The sequence below is a fragment of the Saccoglossus kowalevskii genome, chromosome 6 (assembly GCF_978046115.1).
Source record: "Saccoglossus kowalevskii chromosome 6, keSacKowa6.1, whole genome shotgun sequence".
In the NCBI taxonomy this organism is placed as follows: Eukaryota; Metazoa; Hemichordata; class Enteropneusta; family Harrimaniidae; genus Saccoglossus; species Saccoglossus kowalevskii.
Window position 1 is genome coordinate 27,277,427 of NC_140646.1, and position 27,086 is coordinate 27,304,512.

Here is a 27,086-nt window from a genome sequence, read left to right on the forward strand (position 1 = left end):
TGTAGTTTCAGTTAAACATCAGTTAGTGATATTGAATCTATTAAATTGACACAAGCATCACCTCGCTTGAGTGCAAGACCATTTGATCTGCTGCCATCGGCAAGTTCGATAAAATGTGAAGCATCGAAATCACTATCAAACCTAACAAACTTTGACTCATCATTTACGATGTGAGTATTTGCACCGCAATCAACTAGCAACCCAATCCAATTTACTCGTCAACTCAATTTTACTTACACCTATTTTGAAACAAAATGAATAATTTTCACTAGCTTCACTATCCGGATGTGGAGAACAGTCTTTCGCTATGGTCAACATATTTTACATTGTTCTCATTTTCCATATTGTGTATTTTTAGTTCTGCTCTGAATGAAGCTGTATGATTATTATTTTGCCTTTTGAACTCATTTAATTACTGTCAGTACTCTCTCTATGGGATTTCAATATTAGTAAAACTGCAAAACACGTGTTGAATTCGTTTTAAAATACCTTTATTTAACTTGAGAGGGCAACATAATGCCCATGCTGGTAATCTTCTCTCTTACCTTAGTTACCTCAGCAGGTGGTTGAAGGTCTTGAACTTGCTTCAACAATGGAGCTAAGCTCCATGCTTCAACTAATGTGATCACGGTTGGAACCGCATTATTATGGATTAGAACTTCCACTGCCTGGAATATTCAACATTATCTCCGTGATATTATGAATATTTTGAGGGGAGTAAATTCAAGGAAAGTTTGAACTCTGAGAATATCAAAACTGCACAACACAAGTCACCTGAAAACAAGTGTGATTCGTTTCATACACACTGTTTAATATAAATGATAACTTGGAGTGATAGAAAGGTTATAACTTGATATAATTTGTAGTGCTGCTTGATACGAGCATGAAAGGTAGTAGGGAAGGAGAGAGAACACGTTTTAATCCGGATTTATATATTATGTTTTTTTTTTGTTTAAAGTCGTATCGCCATTGTCTATTTTACCTTTCAACTCGTCATCGCTTATTTACTGAACAAACAGGCCTGACAATTAAGAGGCAACAGCATGCATGACGTTATAAGTTATTGGCAAGACCTGCCACTGGAAACATAATACTAGTAATAGTTTTTCAGAGCCCATAGATAATAGACTGCTCTGTTCCTATAGTAAAATTGTTTCAATTTGAAAACTAAAAAAAAAAAATATTTGAAATATCCAAGTGGATTACAGTCGATTATATACTATAGAACCTCTATGTATATGTAGACTTGCTGGCAGTTTGTTGTAATTCCAATGAAAAATTCCTAATAAATATAACTTGTGTAAACGAGGGGTGAACGCGAAAGTCCTGTAAATGAAATCCCAATTACTGGGAGGGGGGGGGGTCAGTTTCTTGTGATCCTGAGTCACTGTCAATGGAGTCTGTGGTTACCATGACATTGACCTGCCTCTGTGTGCGAACATTTTTATTGTAGTTTCTCTGCTCGAAAAGAGCGCTTCGTTTCAGTGGCCTAGTTGCTATTTATAGGTCTTCTGGGTATTTCAACTTGATCATTTGCTTTTATTGCTTTCTTCGTTTTAAGTCCCTTCGTAACAAACTGACTTTTATAAGTTGTGTTCATGTGAAATAGGATATTTTATTTGGAACATATAACATGATTTGTTATTTGTTTATTATAATTTCACTACAGAGCCTCAGTTCATTGTACAAATAGTATATACAATGTAATAGAAAAATACATAGCAGTTTTTGTAACAATACAACATTGTAAACATACAACACTAAATTTAGCTGTGTTCATATTCATCTCGTCAATTGGAAGCTTTTGAAAGATACAGAGCTAGTTGATAAAATTATTTTAGCTGTGCTGTCACTCCAAACAAAACAAGAAAAACAAGATAAGAAAAACAAGATAAGAAAAAACAAAAATTGGCTAATATGCTAGAAATAAAATTGTCATTATTATTAAAACACACAGAAATAAATAACCCCTTATCGGAAAGATTGTCCATCACTGGCACATAAATAAAGCTGCAAGTATCAAGTATATTTTTTACTAGTATATTAAGAACTTGTTTCCAGTGATCAAGAGAAATGTTTTGGAGAACCTCTCGAAAGAGTTTCAGTGTCATCTAAGTCGATGTCAGTTATTTTAGTTAGTCATTCGTAATGCAAACCATGGATCACAAAAATTACTTTTACATTCGTCAAAAGCTGAAGCTAGTAGTGTATTTGATATTTCACAATCAAGCCTATTATAATATTTGATACTTGCTTTACATATATCCAAAATAAGTGGATAACAACCCAATTCACTTCCGCATGCTGTATTTGAAGTTTGTAGCTTCTCAGTCTCAAGATTATCAGACCATAACTTGTGCTTAAAGCAATCATCAATGCCATTCTGCAGCCCTCCATGACTAGTTGACAAAAGTAACAGATCATCTGCATATAAAATACAGTTTAAACTTCAAGCTGTTTCATGCAACCGGACCAAAAGGGATATTGAGCAATTGAGGGCCGAGGGTACATCCCTGTATTCATACACATTTATTTAACTTCAATAGTTTTGTACAACAGACCATCCCTCCAAACTGAATCACATGCCTCGGAAAGGTCAATAAAGCATGGAAAAGGTTTTTTCCAGATTTATTTAATTTACTAATAACATATTTAGTTATTAAAGACTTCACAGTAAAAATATTATCAGTGGTTCGATGATACTTTTAAAACCAAAATGATTGTCTACAACCTGATTACTTTCAGTCAAATATTTAGCCAGTCTGCAAAAACAGATAGAAATGTCAATACCTCCATAGTTATTGGTATCTTGTGAACTACCAGATTTGAAAATTGGAATAGTTAAACTAGAATTCTGTTGAGAAGGAAATCTAGATTAAAAAGCTTAGTCAAGGCATCAAAAGTACAGATAGAAACTTGCTTCACCTGATTATAACAATTTGATGTGGATCAAAATTTCCTTGTTAGTATAATCATGATCAAGCATTTGATTACTCTCCAATAACTAATTTCATTTTCAACAGACTCCTTCATTAGCATGTCTATTTAGACCCTAGAAATGATTAAAAATGATCTACACCAATACTGTCAATATTATGTGAATTACTTTCCACATTAAGTTGATCTAATAAATTCCAAAATAATTTTGGATCTGACTGTTCAAGTGACATAATTTTGTCACACAATTTAGTTTCAACTTAACTTATTTTAACTTTGATCAATTCTATATCGTTCTTGCATAATTAGGTTATCTTTCAGAAATCTAACGTATAAATGTGAGCAACTAATTTCTTTCTTTCTCATTTCATTAACATATTGATCATAACAATTTTGTATGTCTAGATTTTCTTCCTATTTATCTCTGGGATTAACATGATTTAGCAGCATTAGTTAAAACATCACTGAAGTCATCTACAGCTTTACTGATATCACTGTAAGTATAATTATGGGAATTATCAATTTTTATGCTTGTTGAATTTCTGTAAATAGCTTTTATAAACTTTTCATTACTACTATACTTCAAAATAAACTTCCCAGCAGAGGAGAAAGTGAAGTACAGGTATTGCATGCCCATTTGGAATGTTTGCAGCTACTAGTATGAAATAAGGTGCTAGGACCCTGGTAGTATCATGGAAACATTGGATGGACTATCTTAATTTTAAAAGGATCTGGCCTGAATGCTAATTATACACTTAATCACATTACAGGAATGTTTACCAAGTAAATAAATCGAAATGATCATGAAACAGGGAGATCAAGAGTGTCCTCTCTCTCTCTCTCTCTCTCTCCTCCCCTACTACCTTCCATGATATGAGTGATGTCATGGGCTAAAAATGTCAAACTAGAGGTAAGTATCAACCATAAAGTGATTTATAGTGGTAATCTCTTATTAGGTAATCACCAGTAACGAATAAAGGGCTTAGTCTTTTTCATGAAACGAAACGAAACGAAACCCTAACCCGCATTTTTTTTCATTGGCCTAATAATATCTGAGAAAATTTCACACTGTGAAACACGAAATGAATAGCGCCATCAGTGTTCGACAATTCCAAAATGGCTGTCACGTCATGTCAGCACAAATGAATCGAGCTGCAAAGTAGGCGGAAAAGAGGTGGAAACTAAATATTTTCGACAAATTTATTTCTGTTACGTGGCGATGTTTGAAGTCGTTCAAAATTTAAGGTTAGAGCTAGGGTTAGGGTTAGAATTTCGTTTCCTTTCATGGAAAACACTAAGCCCTAATAAAGTGACAATTATGTATGAATGAATTATTTACTGCACACTTTTCCTGGGGTGGGGAGGGTACAAATGTCCATTGCTGTATCTCGACTGTCCAGTTAGAATGATATTCCACACAATAAGAATAATCTTTCTATTACACCATTATATTTACAGCATTTTAACAATGTCATTTCTTTCGGCTTTATTCAAGGCTTTGGCAAGAGCTTTGTGTGTGGCTTCTCCACCATTACGCTGATGCCACTTATTCAACATCTGACATGCCTGTTCCTGGGCGCCATAACTAGCATTATCAATTGCAATCCCATTAATCTCATGTTGTGGTATTCCTAGGTATCCCGCTACTATTTTCCATTCTCCTTGTATTTTCACAGAAACATCCAACAGTAATCTATCTGTCACAATTTTCTCTGGATCTAAAAATAAACAAAAAAAAAACAAAAGTTTAGTAAATCAAAGTTTTTTAGATGAATATTTAATCATGTTATTTTTTATTTCAAGATTTAATATTATAGTTTTTAAACATTATGCTTCCAGAAAAGGGTGAAATCTTGTCGTTTTAATAACAGTTAAGATGATTTGCATGATTTTGTTTAAACTCAGTATAATGACTTTACATACTAGATTTTGGTTGCACATTACATTCAACCAAGTATGCTCAGCCCATTACAGTACATTACCTGCAAAAAGTGATCGTATGCCGAAGTAGCCAAGAACAGACACCCTCTGGGGATTGCTACTCAGTGATGCATTAAATGCATAATGAGGACTGTGCATTGCGTCAATACTTGTTTAATATATTCTACAAGGATTTGAGATATGGATATACTCACATTGTGGTTCATACTTTTTTAAAGATTTTTTTGGTGATGTCGCTGATGACACTTCCTCCTGTGATTCGTGTGTTTCCTGTAGGGAACTTGTTACAATGGACGATAGTTGTCTGTGGTCTCGCTCATGATTATCTAAAGTAATAATCACATATACACAACATCAATACTGATATCTCTGACTAACTATTTAATTATTTATATAACATTTGAACAACAACAATGAACAGTTCTATGATACAACATACAATAGATAGTATAGTGTGCAGACTTTTATTTTTTTAAATAAAAGTTGAGCGTATTTTCATTTTCTTCTGCTTTGTTTTGAACCATAAATTGAGCTCTTAATTAAACACAAATGTGATCATAAATCTGTCTATAAATACATACCTCCATTGTCAGATGGATTTATTGGGTCAGAATCTGTAGCAATATCATCATCAACTTGTACTCCTGACATTCCGGAAGTGATTTGATCTACTGAGCTCGCTTCCTCTGGTTCCTCTGGTTGACTTCCTCGGGTCTTCTCCTGAAATGATATATGTATGTATTACTTTATTTCTTTGTACATTTTTTAGAGATAACAATTGTTATCACCTGATATAGTTTGTTTGAAGGAGCCTTTGATGTATGAAGTATTATTGTAACAAAATTACATATATCCAATGCCAAAATTATAGTATTCGCAAGATATCTGGGTCATAAGGTTTTTCACGTTTCATGTTTTTCAGCATAATAGGGTGACATCAAATCCACCAAATCCCAGACTTGCATTTTTTAACGTTAAAAATGAATGTGTAAATATGCAACAAGTATCAAAGTAATCAGACTTGTAGTTTTTAAGAAGAAGCCAAAAGAGTAAAAAGTAGATGCAGCCGACGACTGACAATCACTTGTATGATAAGCTCCGATTGACAAAGTCGACAGTGGCGCTGAAAAAGTGTAATTATTCGCAAATGCGAGACCACTCTGGGGGAAATTACCATATTTGGAAGATAATAATCAGACTGCCGTAAGATGTAATTTGCTTTATGACAGATGTACAGCATTGCATATTTTTAATTGATGTTGTTAACTAAATATTTATAAATGTATGGTAGATTCAAATCAAGATGTGGGAGGTTCTTTTGTATGATGCACTACGCAAGAGTAGTGGTCATTTCAAAATTATATTTATGTCAAAATCACTGTACTAGTAATTGGTCAAACGGATTTCAACTGCCATTTTGTGAACCACATCCAGGGAAAACTGAAATGAGCATAAATTCAACAAATTATAAGTTTCTTAAATTAAATTAATATAGCTTAAAGAGCGTTGATCGTCGCACCACGCATGTGCGACCTTGACTGTCACTTGCGTAGACAAGCACAAATTGATACGTTACTAAGCTTTAATTAAGTAATTTCTTTGGGGATTGAAAGGTATTGAAGGAGTCACCAGTGGAAAATAGTACAAGTAGCGCCCAGGTCAAAATTCGTGTTCATGATTTCCATTAGAAGAGCACATTAATTGTAGGGAAATCAATGTTTAGCAACACAAATGTCGCACACATGTGACACAACGACCACCGCCCTTAAATAATTTGTACCCTGGCTTGTTTGTGTAAATCTTCCATTGCTTTTGAAACTTCACCTGTCTTCTCATATTCCAAAATCTCTTTATCCACAATTTCTTTCAATTCTGTAAATGAAATAAAATTTGTACTCAAAATTTTTTGAAAAAGTTTGGACATGCTTTGTTATTCTAACGATATTGATAATTTAAATTTAAACATATTGAATGTTTGGTTCACCTAATCTGCAAATAAACTAGATTGTGATTAAAATAATCAGTAAATATACTTGAGTAGGAAGACTCGCCCTCTGTTTGCGGAAAAGTCCATTGAGATAACATGTTCAGCATAACAAAGCATTTGAATTAATGAAGTGAATATGACGTCATGTTGATGAGCCAGTGCAATGGATATTCGCAAGCACGGATTTTCGCTGATTTCACCCTCCATGCATTTTATTTTAGTAAAAAAAACATGACAAATGGTTGCGCAATCCTAAATATCACTATTTCACAAAAGACGAAAATGTGTTGTTTTACAAAGAACAATTAGGAAAAATTGTTGTTTTCTCAGTTCACACATCTGCACTATTTTGAACTTTTCAAGAAAAAGTTGGCGGTACTTCCTTTCACAGTAAGTTCTTGAAATTAAAACCAAGTGTTGTCAGGGTATCAAAAAATAAAAAGTGTCAACAGAGAATTTTGCTGCCATTTCTCGTTTATGACCCCTGAGTTTCATTAGTGACCTATTTTTTAAAGAAATAATTAGTATTTATGATAATTATTCAAAAAATAATCACATACAAACGTTCATCGACACTTTAACCTTTCACAGCGAAATTATTCTGAAAACCCCCAATCAAATGGTTGAATCACCAAGGCAAAACTTTTTGATTTGTTATTTTGACAGGGTTCAGTTAATCTCCAGTCACATGACCCATATGTAAACAATCTTTGCAAAACATGAATTATCAAATTTCTGAATATTTCAGCTTTCAGAAAATATATAGTTTGCCATAAATATGTTTTGATTTTAATTGCTCAGATCATTTCAACTAAACGATGGGATTCCTCCTGTTGCTACCTTAACTGAATCATCCCTTCAATTTAGTTGCAAGCAAAATAAAGTATCTAAAAGTAATTAAATTATTCTGAGTATGCGCAATTGTTCTGTCTCTGTTGTTGGGAGGGCTAATTTATGATAAAAATTGTGAAAAAGATCTACCGGTACTTAGGATTTTCAGTGCATATCCAGCAGATTACCATCCTGCAAAGTTTCATCTTGAATTAGATCATGAAATGAATAGTAATGCATATATCACCCAAGATGTAAATGTGATTGGACCAGGCATGTCCGAGATACACGCATACAGAATGCATGCATGCAGGTCAAAACACAAGTCCCTGTTTTGAAAGTGTGTTCGAAAAGAAACTGAAAATATTTTGACCATACAAATACCTCTAATTTATCTAAAAGCATGTGTTAATATTAAAGCAAACAGCAGAACATTAGAAGCAAACTGAATCTACAAAAGCCCCAAATGCATTATGGTAGTGTTACATGTGTGTTTAAAACATGCTGAAATGTCAATTGCAGTGTTAAATTAATCGCAACCAGACTGGCTCAATATCACTTACTGCAAAATGTTGGTCTTTCATTTGGTATACCATTCCAGCAATCTTTCATGATTTTGAGTAAAAACTTGGGACAGTCATCAGGAACCTCGTCTAAGCTGGGCCTTTGACCATTAATAACACATTGGCTCATGTGTGCTTCATTTTGGGCATCTATATAAAAAAAAAATAAACCCCTGCTTGAGTATAAGCCCCCCCCCCTCCAAATTTACAGCATATTACAACAAGTCATTGAAAATGACAGTCCCCGTTAAATTTTTGAAAGTTCTCTTCGTGCTCGTCATATTAAAGCGGAGGGGTTGTCGCGAGCGTGTCCTTGAAACTTGAGTTCCAAGTGGCGTATACAACAGATTGTTTATTTACATCAAAACACGTGTTCCTTGTAGTAGTAATATGGCCAAAAATAAAAACAGCCGTTATTCGGCCATCTTTGATCTGATTATGAAACACACTGATATGTATGATTGTATGTGCCAAATATGAATGAAAATGGTACATAAATTGTGGAAATATAGTAGTAAGGCCAAAAAGTCAGATGGCTGTCAATCGGCCATCCTTGACCAGATTTTGAAACAAATTGTCATGGACATGCATCCTAACATGTATAAAGTACATGTATGTGCCAAATTTGAATGAAAACTGACAGAGCATGTCCAAGATACCGCATAAAAAAACAAAAACAAGATGCCTGCCAGTCGACTATCTTTGATCCAATTGCGAAATAAATCGTCATGGACATGTATCCTAACATGTATAATCTATGTACCAAGTTTGAATGACAACCGACAAAGCATGTCCAAAATACAACATTTTCAAAAAACAAGATGGCTGCCAGTCGGCCATTTTGAATCGAATCGCTGAACCACTGCATGTGCATATGTCCCATATAAGGTACTAGGCACATGCAAAGAATGAACGGAATCGGTCCACGGGATTCTGAAATACGACTCTGGACAGTCGGACGGACGGACGGACGGACAGACAGACAGACAGACTCAGGAACTCACGGACGGTCGGGGACATGTATCCTAACATGTATAATCTATGTACTAAATTTGAATGAAAACTGACAAAGCATGTCCAAAATACAACATTTTCAAAAAACAAGATGGCTGCTAGTCGGCCATTTTGAATCGAATCGCTAAACCACTGCATGTGCATATGTCCCACATAAAGTACTAGGCACATGCAAAGAATGAACAGAATCGGTCCAAGGGATTCTGAGATACGACTCCGGACGGACGGACGCACGGACGGACGAACGGACGCACAGACGCACGGACGGAGACCGAATTATAAGTCCCCGTTTTCGGACTTCGTCCGAACGAGGACTAACAAGTCATTTATCTAATTTTTCGCCAGTTTTTTAAAGTTGTTTTTTAAATATTTCAATTTCAATCTTTCCTGACGCCTAAAATAGTCTATTTAAGTTTTTATTCAAGAGAGTGTTCATTGTTACTAGCGTGAATGGGTAAGCTTCATTTCGTCAATGAGCTGCTATCACTGTAAACAATATTAAATTATTCTTCTAATGCTCAGTTTATCTTTTGAAAACAACTATTTTTTGATTTGAAAAAAAAAATCATGCCGTTTTCCCATCAAAATGCAAGCCAAAAGATCATACTACAACATCGGCAAATCTCTTCCGCGTTGCGTTCAATAACATTAACATATTTAAATGAGCTACGGTAATTTGAACACGTTGGTATCATCCAGCATTTTGATTGGTTAATTAGCGATTTGACCTATTAGGTCAACTTGTGCAAGATAAAGAACATGGTGGATACCCGACAGCATCGAGTATTTATATGCGACCAGAATCATTTGCTTATGATGAAACTAAGTTGAATTTTATTTGCATTTCATAACAATTTAATTTTTGTACGTTATTATAATCTCTACTGAGTAATAATCAACAATTGTGAAACGCAGCATGACCAGATTGCACGACAGTGATCATTTGTTGCTACGCAATGCAGTTGTGTTAGTTTTTATTTGAAACTTCGTTTAGAATATACCGGTACTTTCATTACCCCAAAACGTACAGACCAATATTCAAGTGAAACGCAGGATCAAATGCTGTTTGACTTAGTAAACGCACCCAAGAGTGATTAGTGACCCCCGGGGCTTAACAGTCGATCCTCAAGTTAATTTGGACTATGCTAGTCGATGAAGTCACTCGAGTATAGTACACAAGATGATTTTTTTATGAATAAATTAGCATAAATTATCGCTCAGGAGAAGTTTTAACTTCTATTCGTTTATAAACCCCCCCATTTTTCGTCAATTTGCCGGTTCCCGGGGGGGGGGGGGGGGATTGTTATACTCTGACAACTACGGTAGTGGCAAAAAGTCTGTCTGCTGCTGTGTCATCATCGTCCAGTGTCGCTGCTGCAAACGTTTTTGTGGATATAATTTCAATAATATTCAGCTGATCACTATCAAACTTATATATATATATATGGTTAATCTGTTGATATAGTTGGCCTGTATAGATTTGATCTTCCAAAAAGTGTACCAGTATATAGTGTCATTGCTTTGCAAGTGGAAGATAAAAGTTAATTTTTTTTTTTTACTTCTTTATTTTCCTCTTTTTTTCGAATGAAGAATTATATATTTTCATGTGATTTTTTTTTTCAAATTATTTGTTTTGCTTATCAGTAGAGGGCGCCCTTTAACGTTTTGTTCAATAACTTAATAATTTCTAATATTTTCAAAGAATTTAATAACAAGAACTGTTCTCTGACCGTGGTGGTATCAAGTAGGGTAACACCATTGATCAAAATAGGAAGGGATGTGCAGTCATGATTTCTATGAATTTAACTAATCTTATCAGGTTGATTGGTCATGATAAATAAATTATTTACATTAGTGTTGATTTTGTTTCTGTCTTGCTGTTCATAATTGTAAGCCTGCTTTTGAATTCCTTTAAATTTTCAAAAAAAGAATCATTATAAGTAACATTTTTTTCTATACTCTAATTAGGTGATACAAAAATGACATTCCTCACTCTATACTGTGATCTTCCGACCAACTGTTGTGAACTTCTCTACCCCTTGTAGTTCATCTCTTGATCCTATGCTATGATCTGCCCACCCTTACATATACAGGGTAAGCCATATGTAGTTTAACTATGTTTATTTTGCATATAACATTTGTAGTTTGCATTGATACAGATACTAAAGAGGCTGCTACACACATGTGTTATTGAACACCCTATTTACCTCTCAAATCATCTATCTGGTTATGTAATACTTACTTTCAAATGGTACTTCCATGGTAATAAATTCCCACAAAGTTATTCCAAAACTATAAAAAAAACAGTCACACAATGATTTATTTCTTCTGCAGGATATAAATGACTTATTGATATATTGATCAAATCAATGGCGAATTAATTATGTCAAGGTCAACTAGGGTCATAAAAATCTCATTGATATCTAAATCAGATGAGAATGCTAGAAACGATTATATTATATTGATATATATATATATATATATAAATACCGCTATTGTGAATGACTGGAAGAGAGATAAACCAAACACGAGACTTGATGGTTGAAATAGCTCCACTTTCCAACAAGAACATTGTGGTAGCCATATCAAGCAATACACACCCATAAGACAAAACACAATTAACCCACAAAAAAGTTGATTCTGGTTGTTAAAAACATTCCAACCAACCTAATATCCTCAAACTGTTCAGGCACAAAAATAATGTACACCTTAAATATCAAAGCAATCTGGCTGATAGTTTTTCAAAAAGAAGTGGAAAGTATTATAGTTTTTCACCAAAAATGACATAAATATTTACTAAAAATAGAAATTTAATAATATCATCACGAAATGATCTGATAGGGGGGTCCACCTACATATAACATATCAAAGCAATCTGGATGGTAATTTTACTATGATGCATGATTGCCTTGAAATACATCTAAAACTAGTGCATTTTCAATATTTTTGAACTTATATTTGAACCTATAATGTTACATTGAACAATTAACGTGCACATAATTATAGTCACATTTGGGAATGGCATATACCAATGATTGTTGTCATGGGGCAGTCTAAAATAAACAAGGTGTCAACTGACTTTGAGCATTAATTGGCTCTTTGCCAAAAACAAAGTAAAATAGCACGAGACAGAATAGGTTAATTGTCAATATCAGTCAAACCACAAAGTAACCAACACTGGCAATACTACACACAAAAATTTTTTACGATATCTCTGGATTCAGCATGTGCCATTGTATGTGCCATTGTTATTTGTTGACTCCAGGTCAAATAAACAAATACCAGGGTTAAAAAACAACACTAAGTCAAATTATTGTAGATTGAATAATCAAAATATTGACCCAACTGAAAAATAGGATATCACGGTTGCTCATATGATAAGAGGATTTATTACCTGTAAACATCAAACTCATAAGTCGGTTTTTTGTTGATATCTTCCAGACTCTCTGGTGCTATATGACTTATAGTGCCAATTAGTTCATATGACGATTTTTTGCGATATCGCGTAGAACATCTATTCCATATGGCCAAACCAAAATCAGACACCTGTAATTCCATAGATAAAAGGACTTACTGTTTTCTATAATGCACGCCAAATAGTTTTGTAAGTGTATATACCGTTTAATTTTCATCACTGTTTTCATGATTTGATAGAAGGCTTTCCTGATGATGAAATTTTGTGAAGTCACTGACTCCCTAGGACCCTAGCAAAATTCACTGCGACTCCCAATGATTCAAATGAAATTCACTGTGACTCCCTAGGAGCCAAGTGAAAGTTATTGTGACACTTTAGAACTCGGGTGAACATCACTGTGACTCCTTAAAACCTACTGTAAAATACTTTACTGTTTTCGTTCAGAATTTATCTTCAGTGTAAATTAAGTGTATGGAATAAACCTTATTCTATGTTTTACATTCATCATGTCAAAAAATCAGTGAAAATAAATCCACACAAGACACCCAAACAGTTTTTTCAGCAAAAATTAATTCCAGCTAAAATAAAGTATTTTATAGTAAGTTAAAGTCACTGACTCCTTGGGACACCAGTGAAAGTCACTGCAAATCTTTAGGACCTAGTGAAAGTTACTGTGACTACAATGTACTTCGGACTGCAGTGAAAGTTACGGAATCCTTAGAACCCCAGTGAAAGCCACCGACTCCTTAGGACCCTGGTGAAAGTCATTGTGACTCCCTAGAACCCTAATAAAAGTCACTGACTCCTTAGGACCACAATGAAAGTTGTTGTGACTCGCTCTCCTGTTGACCTAGTGAAGCGTCTAGTACAAATATGAACTAAATATAAACTGTCTTGACCATATGCTCCGAAGCACATACCAGATAAATTACACCAAATGGCTGGATACTAATAGAGAACAGTACACAAATTATTTTGTTATATTTTTAGCTTTTTCTGCTTTCATTTCCATGTTCTCATTGATATTTTGGGAGTGACCTAAGATTTAAAATATTCTGAATTTCAATTTATTTAAATTATTGCTATTACATTTGCACATTAACTGACCTTTGTTTGGAAACGTCTATTAACAAGCACATTTTCAATTTTCAAGTCTCTATGTACAATTTCTGCTGTGGTGTGGAGATAGTTCATCCCGAGTATAATGCTGTGCACCATGTCGACTTTCATTGCCCATGCAACATCATAATTTTCTAGGAATTGCTTCACAGATCCATGATGCATCAATTCCATTACTAAGCCAAAACTGCAAGGTTCCTTGATAATGCCGTAGTGTAAAACTATATGCTTGCAACGTAAAGAAGATAATAAAGTGGCTTCTTTTTCAAGTGACCGTTTGTCCCTGGAAAACCAATGATGACAAATTTATAGGCATTAGCAACATGCATACATGTAGGTTAACATTCTTAAAGTTGTCAGCTTAATAAGGTCAGGGAAGAAAGCAGTCAGTGAATTAAGCTATAAAAGATATGTTGTTAACACATAAATACATGTAGTTAGCTTACTAAGGTCAGGAAAGAAAGCAGTCAGTGAATTAAGCTATAACAGATATGTTGTTAACACATAAATACATGTAGTTAGCTTACTAAGGTCAGGGAAGAAAGCAGTCAGTGAATTAAGCTATAACAGATATGTTGTTAACACATAAATACATGTAGTTAGCTTAATAAGGTCAGGGAAGAAAGCAGTCAGTGAATTAAGCTATAACAGATATGTTGTTAACACATAAATACATGTAGTTAGCTTACTAAGGTCAGGGAAGAAAGCAGTCAGTGAATTAAGCTATAACAGATATGTTGTTAACACATAAATACATGTAGTTAGCTTAATAAGGTCAGGGAAGAAAGCAGTCAGTGAATTAAGCTATAACAGATATGTTGTTAACACATAAATACATGTAGTTAGCTTACTAAGGTCAGGAAAGAAAGCAGTCAGTGAATTAAGCTATAACAGATATGTTGTTAACACATAAATACATGTAGTTAGCTTACTAAGGTCAGGGAAGAAAGCAGTCAGTGAATTAAGCTATAACAGATATGTTGTTAACACATAAATACATGTAGTTAGCTTAATAAGGTCAGGGAAGAAAGCAGTCAGTGAATTAAGCTATAACAGATATGTTGTTAACACATAAATACATGTAGTTAGCTTACTAAGGTCAGGGAAGAAAGCAGTCAGTGAATTAAGCTATAACAGATATGTTGTTAACACATAAATACATGTAGTTAGCTTACTAAGGTCAGGGAAGAAAGCAGTCAGTGAATTAAGCTATAACAGATATGTTGTTAACACATAAATACATGTAGTTAGCTTAATAAGGTCAGGGAAGAAAGCAGTCAGTGAATTAAGCTATAACAGATATGTTGTTAACACATAAATACATGTAGTTAGCTTACTAAGGTCAGGGAAGAAAGCAGTCAGTGAATTAAGCTATAACAGATATGTTGTTAACACATAAATACATGTAGTTAGCTTACTAAGGTCAGGGAAGAAAGCAGTCAGTGAATTAAGCTATAACAGATATGTTGTTAACACATAAATACATGTAGTTAGCTTACTAAGGTCAGGGAAGAAAGCAGTCAGTGAATTAAGCTATAACAGATATGTTGTTAACACATAAATACATGTAGTTAGCTTAATAAGGTCAGGGAAGAAAGCAGTCAGTGAATTAAGCTATAACAGATATGTTGTTAACACATAAATACATGTAGTTAGCTTACTAAGGTCAGGGAAAAAAGCAGTCAGTGAATTAAGCTATAACAGATATGTTGTTAACACATAAATACATGTAGTTAGCTTAATAAGGTCAGGGAAGAAAGCAGTCAGTGAATTAAGCTATAACAGATATGTTGTTAACACATAAATACATGTAGTTAGCTTAATAAGGTCAGGGAAGAAAGCAGTCAGTGAATTAAGCTATAACAGATATGTTGTTAACACATAAATACATGTAGTTAGCTTACTAAGGTCAGGGAAGAAAGCAGTCAGTGAATTAAGCTATAACAGATATGTTGTTAACACATAAATACATGTAGTTAGCTTACTAAGGTCAGGGAAGAAAGCAGTCAGTGAATTAAGCTATAACAGATATGTTGTTAACACATAAATACATGTAGTTAGCTTACTAAGGTCAGGGAAGAAAGCAGTCAGTGAATTAAGCTATAACAGATATGTTGTTAACACATAAATACATGTAGTTAGCTTAATAAGGTCAGGGAAGAAAGCAGTCAGTGAATTAAGCTATAACAGATATGTTGTTAACACATAAATACATGTAGTTAGCTTAATAAGGCCAGGGAAGAAAGCAGTCAGTGAATTAAGCTATAACAGATATGTTGTTAACACATAAATACATGTAGTTAGCTTAATAAGGTCAGGGAAGAAAGCAGTCAGTGAATTAAGCTATAACAGATATGTTGTTAACACATAAATACATGTAGTTAGCTTACTAAGGTCAGGGAAGAAAGCAGTCAGTGAATTAAGCTATAACAGATATGTTGTTAACACATAAATACATGTAGTTAGCTTAATAAGGTCAGGGAAGAAAGCAGTCGGTGAATTAACCTATAACAGATATGTTGTTAACACATAAATACATGTAGTTAGCTTAATAAGGTCAGGGAAGAAAGCAGTCAGTGAATTAAGCTATAACAGACAAAAATACATGTAGTTAAAAATTAAATCTGACCAAGGGGCTAATTAAAATCCATATAAAATGGTTCAATCACTATTGATGGCTTCACATCAGTGTTTCAAAATCAAAGTGGGCTGTCATAGACAAGACTTGCATGAACATCACAGAGGCATCAACATCCCTCTAATGTTATTCTTATAATGCAATTTTATCAATTTTGACCTCAAAAATAAGACCCTTCTAAATTTCTAAACATTCAAGCCCTACATAGGGATGTACATATACATGTACATTACATATGTATTAAGATATTTTATTCTGATTACATATGAAAGATAAAAGTGTCAATAATTTTCAATATTATAAAATTAAATTTCAGTAAGAGTCGTACGTGTTAATTGTTATATCTATGCAGTCTCAAATTCTGATATCATTAAACAAATATCACGAATACCATATCACACCTGTACCAGCAGTGATATACACACTAAACATGTTCATCATCGTGTGATTAGGTGCCGTTATTTTAGTAGCATGGAAACACCTACCTATCAGTGGCTTTTTCAAAGTTCTTCATCTCTTTCAAAGCAACTTCACCCCAATCGGTATGACTCACTTTATACACATCACCAAAACTACCACTACCAATTCGCTTCTTGTTGGTAATTTTGCTTTTGCACGTTTGAATAAGCTTTGATTGTGCCATATTCACTCAATAATGGTCGACCAGTTATGTGCTATCATATAAACTGGGATATGAACCAATTTCAGAATTAAATAAGATAGAAACAAAGATGCATAAAATACCTGTACATGCCACTGAAACTGAACACTTAACTTCGGAACTTTTAAATATGCAATTTTTGGTTTCTATTGCCTCTATTGAGTGAACCCAAATTCTAAGAAGCATGGTAGGCTAGTGCACTAGTTAATATAAACCCTGACCCTTCCCTGTGGAAAACACAAAAATACCTTGTCATCCACACTCTACCTGTCCCTATCCCCTAGGTAGAAAATTTCATGAGAAAAGGCCAGATTCCTTTAAGTTCCCTTAAGGGGAGGGGTACATGTTAGGGTTTCTCGCTATAGCGACATCCATTTCCCCCACAAGATTTTGAGTTGTTTTATGAATCTTCTTGAATCAATCACAATAATTATGTCAACACAATTCGATTCACAATTACAATAAAATTAGTTATGTGTATTCTATATTTCAGAGTAAACATTGTGTAGAAATGCGTACACTAGGTTCAGTGCGACTTGCGTGCTCAAAGCCTCTGGCGAGTGTGCTGACTTAGATGAAATAGTTTCATAATGTATTTAAAGCCGAGGAGTTAAAAAAAAAATATTTGATATAATGTTCTTAGTCCATTGTGAATCATTGTCAGATACTAGGTCAGCCAATTCCTTGCCTGTCAAAGGTAGAAAATGTTGAATCCCGTAATCTGACACACTTGATATGTGTATGCAAGGACGTAAATATAGATCCCAGTGCACAGGACGAAGTCTGTTGAATATTCCTAAAGTAAGGTTACTTTGGGAATACCAATAAAGTGTACTATACATGTATAAAGTTCCAACAGAATTACATGTACCTGTAGTGCCACTTTATAAACCTTATTAAACCTATTTAACCAGAACATATTTGAAACACAAGCATCATGCTATTCTTTGATTTAGTGTTTAGAAGCATATTCTAGCGCCAAATCTCAAGCAATTTTGAATGCAATATTACATAAACCATATTAACTAGCTAGATCCTATTTAAATCATACGTGTCCTGCTGTTTTTTTAAAAAAATTGTATTTCTAACTTTTTTTCACATTGTGAATGATTCTACTAATTTTCCCTTGCCTTGTGTGAATAAAAAGGTTATTAAAGAGCCAGGCAAGAATTTACTCAATGACTGACAAACAATACATGGACATACCTGACAAGTTAAAACATGTTATATTGTACAAAAAAATTGTATCTTTGTTTGGAATTTATTTGCGCTATTTTCACTGAAGGAAAGATTCAGTGAAAATAAAATCCAGCGAACACATGCATATCCTATGTTTTACATTCAATTAAAAAAATCAGTGAAAATAATTTCATATAGAATTCAATATCAGAATAAAGGAGACACACACGAGTTAACGTGTTGTAGGTTAGCTGTGAAGTGCCACTTTTTATTGTGTAACACGTGATCAGCTCATGACAACATAAGATGGCGTAATGTGATTAGCTAATAAGGTCATGGTGATTATGTAACCCTAACTCTATGAATAAAGTACAAGAAATGCATGGCAAAGTCAAAGATACAACAACAGTATATTATATATTTTCTACAGAGGAAGAAAAAGACAAATATACAAATATTTATGAAGATTTTAAGAACTGCAATTTATTACATGTTCTGAATTACGTACCCTTTGTTCTTGAGGGGGTGTGAAGGGAAAGAATTAATACTGGTAAATTGGTATATAGGTCTAGTTATTCACCTCAGGTCTCTAAAGACGAAGCACTAACTCTTGCATTGAAAACAGTGTACAGCTCATTAGCTTATTCATGACGAGTTTAATAGTTTATGTTTAAGGTCGTTTGGAAACATCTAACGTATTACAATTTTTTAGTGTGTATTACAAAATTATTGATTTGGACATTTTTGCGTTTTATATTGAAATCAAGAATTTTGGTCGTATCAATTTAGATTTTTTATGATTCAGATAGAAAATTTCATGAGAAAAGGCCAGATTCCTTTAAGTTCCCTTAAAGGCCCAGGTATACTATAAATACGCTCCTAAACAATAGGGATTATTTCCTTGCTTGTTACGCTGTAGTAAACAGCTCCAGCCAAGCTCCAGTAAAAACGCGTTTTCTCGAACTTACATGTCTATTATGTCGTGCCAAAGTGGATGCATGTGACTATGAATATCACAGCAGTGACTGTGTGTAGTATTTATGACAATAAATAGTGTACGAGCTGAGATTTTGGCGGATAAAAGTAAAAAACATGAACCGGGGAAAGGGATGCGCGACTAAGCTTGAATAATTACTATTGTCAATCAAAGTCACGTGATGTTGGACCGCTGGAACAGGATGCGTCATAGGCTATGCAAGTGTTTAATACCATGCATTAAAATAGCCACACCTCCAATTCACACTTGCCCGGGGCAAGTGAATTGGGCCTTTAAGGGGAGGGGTACATGTTAGGGTTTCTCGCTATAGTGACATCCATTTCCCCCACAAGATTTTGAGTTGTTTTATGAATCTTCTTGAATCAATCACAATAATTATGTCAACACAATTCGATTCACAATTACAATAAAATTAGTTATGTGTATTCTATATTTCAGAGTAAACATTGTGTAGAAACACGTACACTAGGTTAAGTGCGACTTGCGTGCTCAAAGCCTCTGGCGAGAGTGCTGACTTAGATGAAATAGTTTCATAATGTATTTAAAGACGAGGAGTTAAAAAAAAAAATATTTGATATAATGTTCTTAGTCCATTGTGAATCATTGTCAGATACTAGGTCAGTCAATTCCTTGCCTGTCAAAGGTAGAAAATGTTGAATCCCGTCATCTGACACACTTGATACATGTATGCAAGGACGCAAATATAGATCCCAGTGCACAGGACGAAGTCTGTTGAATATTCCTAAAGTAAGGTTACTTTGGGAATACCAATAAAGTGTACTATACATGTATAAAGTTCCAACAGGATTACATGTACCTGTAGTGCCACTTTATAAACCTTATTAAACCTATTTAACCAGAACATATTTGAAACACAAGCATCATGCTATTCTTTGATTTAGTGTTTAGAAGCATACTCGAGCGCCAAATCTCAAGCAATTTTGAATGCAATATTACATAAACCATATTAACCAGCTAGATCCTATTTAAATCATACGTGTCCTGCTGTTTTTAAAAAAAAATTGTATTTCTAACTTTTTTTCACATTGTGAATGATTCTACTAATTTTCCCTTGCCTTGTGTGAATAAAAAGGTTATTAAAGAGCCAGGCAAGAATTTACTCAATGACTGACAAACAATACATGGACATACCTGACAAGTTAAAACATGTTATATTGTACAAAAAATTGTATCTTTGTTTGGAATTTATTTGCGCTATTTTCACTGAAGGAAAGATTCAGTGAAAATAAAATCCAGCGAACACATGCATATCCTATGTTTTACATTCAATTAAAAAAATCAGTGAAAATAATTTCATATAGAATTCAATATCAGAATAAAGGAGACACACACGAGTTAACGTGTTGTAGGTTAGCTGTGAAGTGCCACTTTTTATTGTGTAACACGTGATCAGCTCATGACAACATAAGATGGCGTAATGTGATTAGCTAATAAGGTCATGGTGATTATGTAACCCTAACTCTATGAATAAAGTACAAGAAATGCATGGCAAAGTCAAAGATACAACAACAGTATATTATATATTTTCTACAGAGGAAGAAAAAGACAAATATACAAATATTTATGAAGATTTTAAGAACTGCAATTTATTACATGTTCTGAATTACGTACCCTTTGTTCTTGAGGGGGTGTGAAGGGAAAGAATTAATACTGGTAAATTGGTATATAGGTCTAGTTATTCACCTCAGGTCTCTAAAGACGAAGCACTAACTCTTGCATTGAAAACAGTGTACAGCTCATTAGCTTATTCATGACGAGTTTAATAGTTTATGTTTAAGGTCGTTTGGAAACATCTAACGTATTACAATTTTTTAGTGTGTATTACAAAATTATTGATTTGGACATTTTTGCGTTTTATATTGAAATCAAGAATTTTGGTCGTATCAATTTAGATTTTTTATGATTCAGATAGAAAATTTCATGAGAAAAGGCCAGATTCCTTTAAGTTCCCTTAAAGGCCCAGGTATACTATAAATACGCTCCTAAACAATAGGGATTATTTCCTTGCTTGTTACGCTGTAGTAAACAGCTCCAGCCAAGCTCCAGTAAAAACGCGTTTTCTCGAACTTACATGTCTATTATGTCGTGCCAAAGTGGATGCATGTGACTATGAATATCACAGCAGTGACTGTGTGTAGTATTTATGACAATAAATAGTGTACGAGCTGAGATTTTGGCGGATAAAAGTAAAAAACATGAACCGGGGAAAGGGATGCGCGACTAAGCTTGAATAATTACTATTGTCAATCAAAGTCACGTGATGTTGGACCGCTGGAACAGGATGCGTCATAGGCTATGCAAGTGTTTAATACCATGCATTAAAATAGCCACACCTCCAATTCACACTTGCCCGGGGCAAGTGAATTGGGCCTTTAAGGGGAGGGGTACATGTTAGGGTTTCTCGCTATAGTGACATCCATTTCCCCCACAAGATTTTGAGTTGTTTTATGAATCTTCTTGAATCAATCACAATAATTATGTCAACACAATTCGATTCACAATTACAATAAAATTAGTTATGTGTATTCTATATTTCAGAGTAAACATTGTGTAGAAACACGTACACTAGGTTAAGTGCGACTTGCGTGCTCAAAGCCTCTGGCGAGAGTGCTGACTTAGATGAAATAGTTTCATAATGTATTTAAAGACGAGGAGTTAAAAAAAAAAATATTTGATATAATGTTCTTAGTCCATTGTGAATCATTGTCAGATACTAGGTCAGTCAATTCCTTGCCTGTCAAAGGTAGAAAATGTTGAATCCCGTCATCTGACACACTTGATACATGTATGCAAGGACGCAAATATAGATCCCAGTGCACAGGACGAAGTCTGTTGAATATTCCTAAAGTAAGGTTACTTTGGGAATACCAATAAAGTGTACTATACATGTATAAAGTTCCAACAGGATTACATGTACCTGTAGTGCCACTTTATAAACCTTATTAAACCTATTTAACCAGAACATATTTGAAACACAAGCATCATGCTATTCTTTGATTTAGTGTTTAGAAGCATATTCTAGCGCCAAATCTCAAGCAATTTTGAATGCAATATTACATAAACCATATTAACTAGCTAGATCCTATTTAAATCATACGTGTCCTGCTGTTTTTTTAAAAAAATTGTATTTCTAACTTTTTTTCACATTGTGAATGATTCTACTAATTTTCCCTTGTCTTGTGTGAATAAAAAACCAGGTTATTAAAGAGCCAGGCAAGAATTTACTCAATGACTGACAAACAATACATGGACATACCTGACAAGTTAAAACATGTTATATTGTACAAAAAAATTGTATCTTTGTTTGGAATTTATTTGCGCTATTTTCACTGAAGGAAAGATTCAGTGAAAATAAAGTCCAGCGAACACATGCATATCCTATGTTTTACATTCAATTAAAAAAAATCAGTGAAAATAATTTCATATAGAATTCAATATCAGAATAAAGAAGGAGACACACACGAGTTAACGTGTTGTAGGTTAGCTGTGAAGTGCCACTTTTTATTGTGTAACACGTGATCAGCTCATGACAACATAAGATGGCGTAATGTGATTAGCTAATAAGGTCATGGTGATTATGTAACCCTAACTCTATGAATAAAGTACAAGAAATGCATGGCAAAGTCAAAGATACAACAACAGTATATTATATATTTTCTACAGAGGAAGAAAAAGACAAATATACAAATATTTATGAAGATTTTAAGAACTGCAATTTATTACATGTTCTGAATTACGTACCCTTTGTTCTTGAGGGGGTGTGAAGGGAAAGAATTAATACTGGTAAATTGGTATATAGGTCTAGTTATTCACCTCAGGTCTCTAAAGACGAAGCACTAACTCTTGCATTGAAAACAGTGTACAGCTCATTAGCTTATTCATGACGAGTTTAATAGTTTATGTTTAAGGTCGTTTGGAAACATCTAACGTATTAAAATTTTTTAGTGTGTATTACAAAATTATTGATTTGGACATTTTTGCGTTTTATATTGAAATCAAGAATTTTGGTCGTATCAATTTAGATTTTTTATGATTCAGATAAACATGTATGCCCATATTTGGACATTGTTTTATCTCATTGCTATGAAATTAACAAACATACAATATTAGCCCGGAATCTGTTAAATTTGGTAACGAAAAATCATCTAAATATTCTAATGTAGTGCATTTCCGTGTAGAGTATGTAATGCAGATACATACATACCGGTACATCTTCTGGGGCCATGATATTGTAGCAAACCAGCCAGAGCACCAGTCACAGTTTAGGTGTAAAACAAGCCAAAATAGGAAATATCTTGGATTAAACATGTAAAAAATGCTGATAGCATATCATAATAACAATAAATTAAAACCCCAAACAGCATCAGTTCAGCATCAGGTCCAAGCTTTCAGGCATCTATATCCTAATTACTGTAGAATACTTTATTTTCGCTATTTTCGTTGAAGGGATGATTCCGTGAAAATAAAATTCAGCGAATATACTCTTTTTCCTATATTCCAGCGAAATACATTCCATACAAAACGCCTAAAAAGCCTTTACAGCGAAAATTCATTCCAGCAAAAATAAAGTATTCCATAGTAATGAGATCACGGTCCTGAGAAGTCTTATAGACCGGGGATTGGACACCCAACTACAAAGTTATGGCGGAGAGCCTTTCTGCAGTTTTTTTCATAATTATAATCAGCCAAAACATCCATCAATCATAAATATCTTTCTCGTGGTCGAAACATAAATCTACAACACTAGAACGTTGAGAAAACCTAGTTGAAGAAACGAAACAACATTTGTTCTCTCTATGGATAGAGTTTGGTTGGAAAATGCTGATTTGATCCACACTAGCGGAAATCTTCTGTAATTTCGCTGCCAGTTAAGGTATTTAGGATAGTAAGACGTATCAACATTCTTATGTTCAGCCCCTTAAATCGCTGATACAGCCCTTCACATAAGTGTTGAATCCCTGGTCTATACAACTTCTCATCTTGCACTTTCTACGCCTTTTTTTTTTTTTAAGACCATACTGCTGTATCTTTCTACCTCAGTAGCACAGTTCATAAGTAAAAGCTTTGAAGTCAGGAAGCGGCGTTTTAATGCCTGCTGTCATTTTAGTAATTTCATATTTTTTTTAGTATTTTAGTGATTTATTTAGTAATTTAGTGATTGTATTTTGTTATTTAGTATATTGTTTTTATATTTTTTTTCTTGTACCTTGTGACCATTTCCTCTCCCTCCGGGGATTGTGTAAGAGTCAATAAGTAAATAAATAAAAGTGTTGTGTCAATAAAATATTATTATATTCTCAGGACTGTGGGCCGAATGATCAGCAGAAGAATGCCAACCGACTTAAGGCTAACAATGTACCTTCTAAATTTTCGTAAACGTTCCGTTTCGTTTCGTTTCGGACTGAAAGTCGCTATTCGGGGCTTTAACGCCAAATTACGCACGGAAAAGTTGACATTCATATCAGTGACATGCAGTATAATTGAGAGTCAATCAAAAACAAATGCGAGACTTACCTCTTTGCGTTGATTATATACAGCAACAAACTTGTCTCCATGCACTGTCTCAACTAGCCTGTCGCGGTAGGATAGCCATCGAAGTCTACTAACCGGGAAATCCCCTAGAAATTACCGGCAAACTTGGTTCATAGGGGGCGTGATTCATGTAGTTTTACAGTACATATAGAGGGCGCGCGTCTCGCATCTGCTTGAAATAAATAGGATGCATGTTTTAGTGTCGTTATTTGCGAATACTACCAGTTTGCTGGGCTTCAATAATAAATTTAAAGTACCGATAGATTGTTATTTCATTTTTACATATTTACTTTAAAGGCCACAGTCGTCGCACCGCGTATTGTTCGATATGGGACTCATAGCGACGTATGATACAACGCGTGTAAAATACATTGTTTGGTTTACATGAAATTCGAACACGCACTGCACGACGATCAGCGCCTTTTAAATTTTCCCTCAGAAGTACAATTGTTCACAGTGCAATGTTACCTCTACCGTGGAACTAGTGCTTTTATTTCACTGCAACTACATATACACAAACAAAATTCTTTTCAACATGTTGAAACTATTTGCAGAAAGTTATTTACACAGAGCAGAAGATACTATAAAACTAAAAATAAATTATTTATGTATGACCAAATAAATATATTAAACTGCAGTTCTGCGTCTCATTTGAATATTAGTCTCTCGTGTATCGCAAGTGCGATATAAGCCATACATGAGTGCACAATTGTTTCGAAGATTATTATATCGAATCAGATTACCTTAGATTGCCTACGGTGATCGACACGGCTGAACAAAATAAACACGTTAATATACATCTCAGTAGAACTCCACTATACAGTTACGTCTTTGTAACGCCACTCTCCGTCGACGTCGATAGATTGGTAGTGACGCGTCATGTGACTTCTTGTTCTGATAAACGCTAGTCTCCTTGTAAATCGTCACGGTCACGGTTGTAATCATATAGAGATTGTAAACCAGTATTGTCGATCCAACGCCTGAATATGAGAAAGAGAGTTCCTCCTCAACTACGGGAAAAAACGTGCCACAGTTCGAACTAACGATATCACTCACACCAGGTGGTGAGGGTTTTTGTGTCGTTTCACCTTCACAATATGTTGCCCCTAAAGCAGTTTTGTTCCAAATTGCTGTTTTGCCCTCAGACTAGTATTGAGTCTGAGTTTTGCCCCAGTGCAGTTTCGTCTGAGTGAAAAATAAACATCGACTGTAAGCCTATGGGGGAGTCGTCACCTGTGCATGCGTCAGGTGGCCATAGCGTGTCATTGTTTACAAATGTGCTAAACGTAATTCAATTCTAGTACGGCTGGCAGTTTTTTCTCAATTAAGACAAATTAATATTGAAGTTTCACCGATGATACAAATGGTAATTCATGGTTCGAAATTTCGTATTTATGTTACCAAATATTAATCATTAATTTCACTCTTAGACAAAAAAAATCTCGTATCGAGTTCTGCTGTACAAATCGTCACATAAATCATTAAATGCCGGTTCAAAATTACAAATTATTAAAAATCGACAACTGTATTCGATTAAAAACTACACCCTGCTCAAAGTCTGACAAATTATTGCGAACTATTTAAAATTTAGCAATAAAAAATGAATTGCTATTTGAAATTACACGCTGTTCGAAGTAAGACACTGTAATAATACCGGTATACTTCCCTCGTCGCATATAATTATGTACGAATAGAGACGGAACAACAATGGGACGAAACGACTGTCACCAGGACGAAACTGTGTTGGTAGTTTCTCAAACGTTGGAGCACCGTGACGTTCTTCAATACAGATGTTGGGATGACCAGCTATCAGTGGGCTATTGGGGATTTTGTCTTTTCATCGTCGACATGAACTGAAACGTATCCGACACCAATATAGATATGTATTTTGTGATTTGTCTATTTCAATAAATATTCTCCTTTCCGTTGTGTCGTTCTAAGGTATTGGTATAACAAACGCGTTCAATCGGGTTTTAGAATACTCCATTTCAGAAATATCAGAATAGGACCATGGCAGACAAACAGACAGAATCAAAATGACTCATACACTCAACTAAGCAGCGCGTGGGAAGTTGATGCACCTGCCAGTGCATGGAGTTTTTGTATTAGCCAATAGGAGCAGTGCAATTGAGCACACTGCACCGGTCAACAACCAATCAGACGTAGCATAATTAGAACACCTATACAATAGTTAAAAATACATACTAGTAAAAAAAACTAATAGTATTCGCATAGAAGCATGGTTGATTTT

The 27,086-nt window shown here is 34.4% G+C and overlaps 1 protein-coding gene across 1 annotated transcript; it reads right to left on the minus strand.

Moving 5' to 3' along the window:
* Nucleotides 1-1,590: 1,590 nt before the first annotated feature.
* On the minus strand, nt 1,591-24,947 carry LOC102805866 (receptor-interacting serine/threonine-protein kinase 1-like). The gene is made up of 10 exons (XM_085500286.1): nt 24,818-24,947; nt 16,931-17,131; nt 13,796-14,090; nt 12,668-12,819; nt 11,516-11,565; nt 8,260-8,409; nt 6,659-6,750; nt 5,460-5,598; nt 5,073-5,204; nt 1,591-4,655 (listed from the first exon to the last, which is right to left on the minus strand). The coding sequence occupies exons 2-10, from the start codon at nt 17,086-17,088 to the stop codon at nt 4,390-4,392; spliced, it is 1,434 nt and encodes a 477-aa protein (XP_085356412.1). The 5' UTR covers nt 17,089-17,131; nt 24,818-24,947; the 3' UTR covers nt 1,591-4,389.
* Between the last annotated feature and the right edge of the window lie 2,139 nt (nt 24,948-27,086).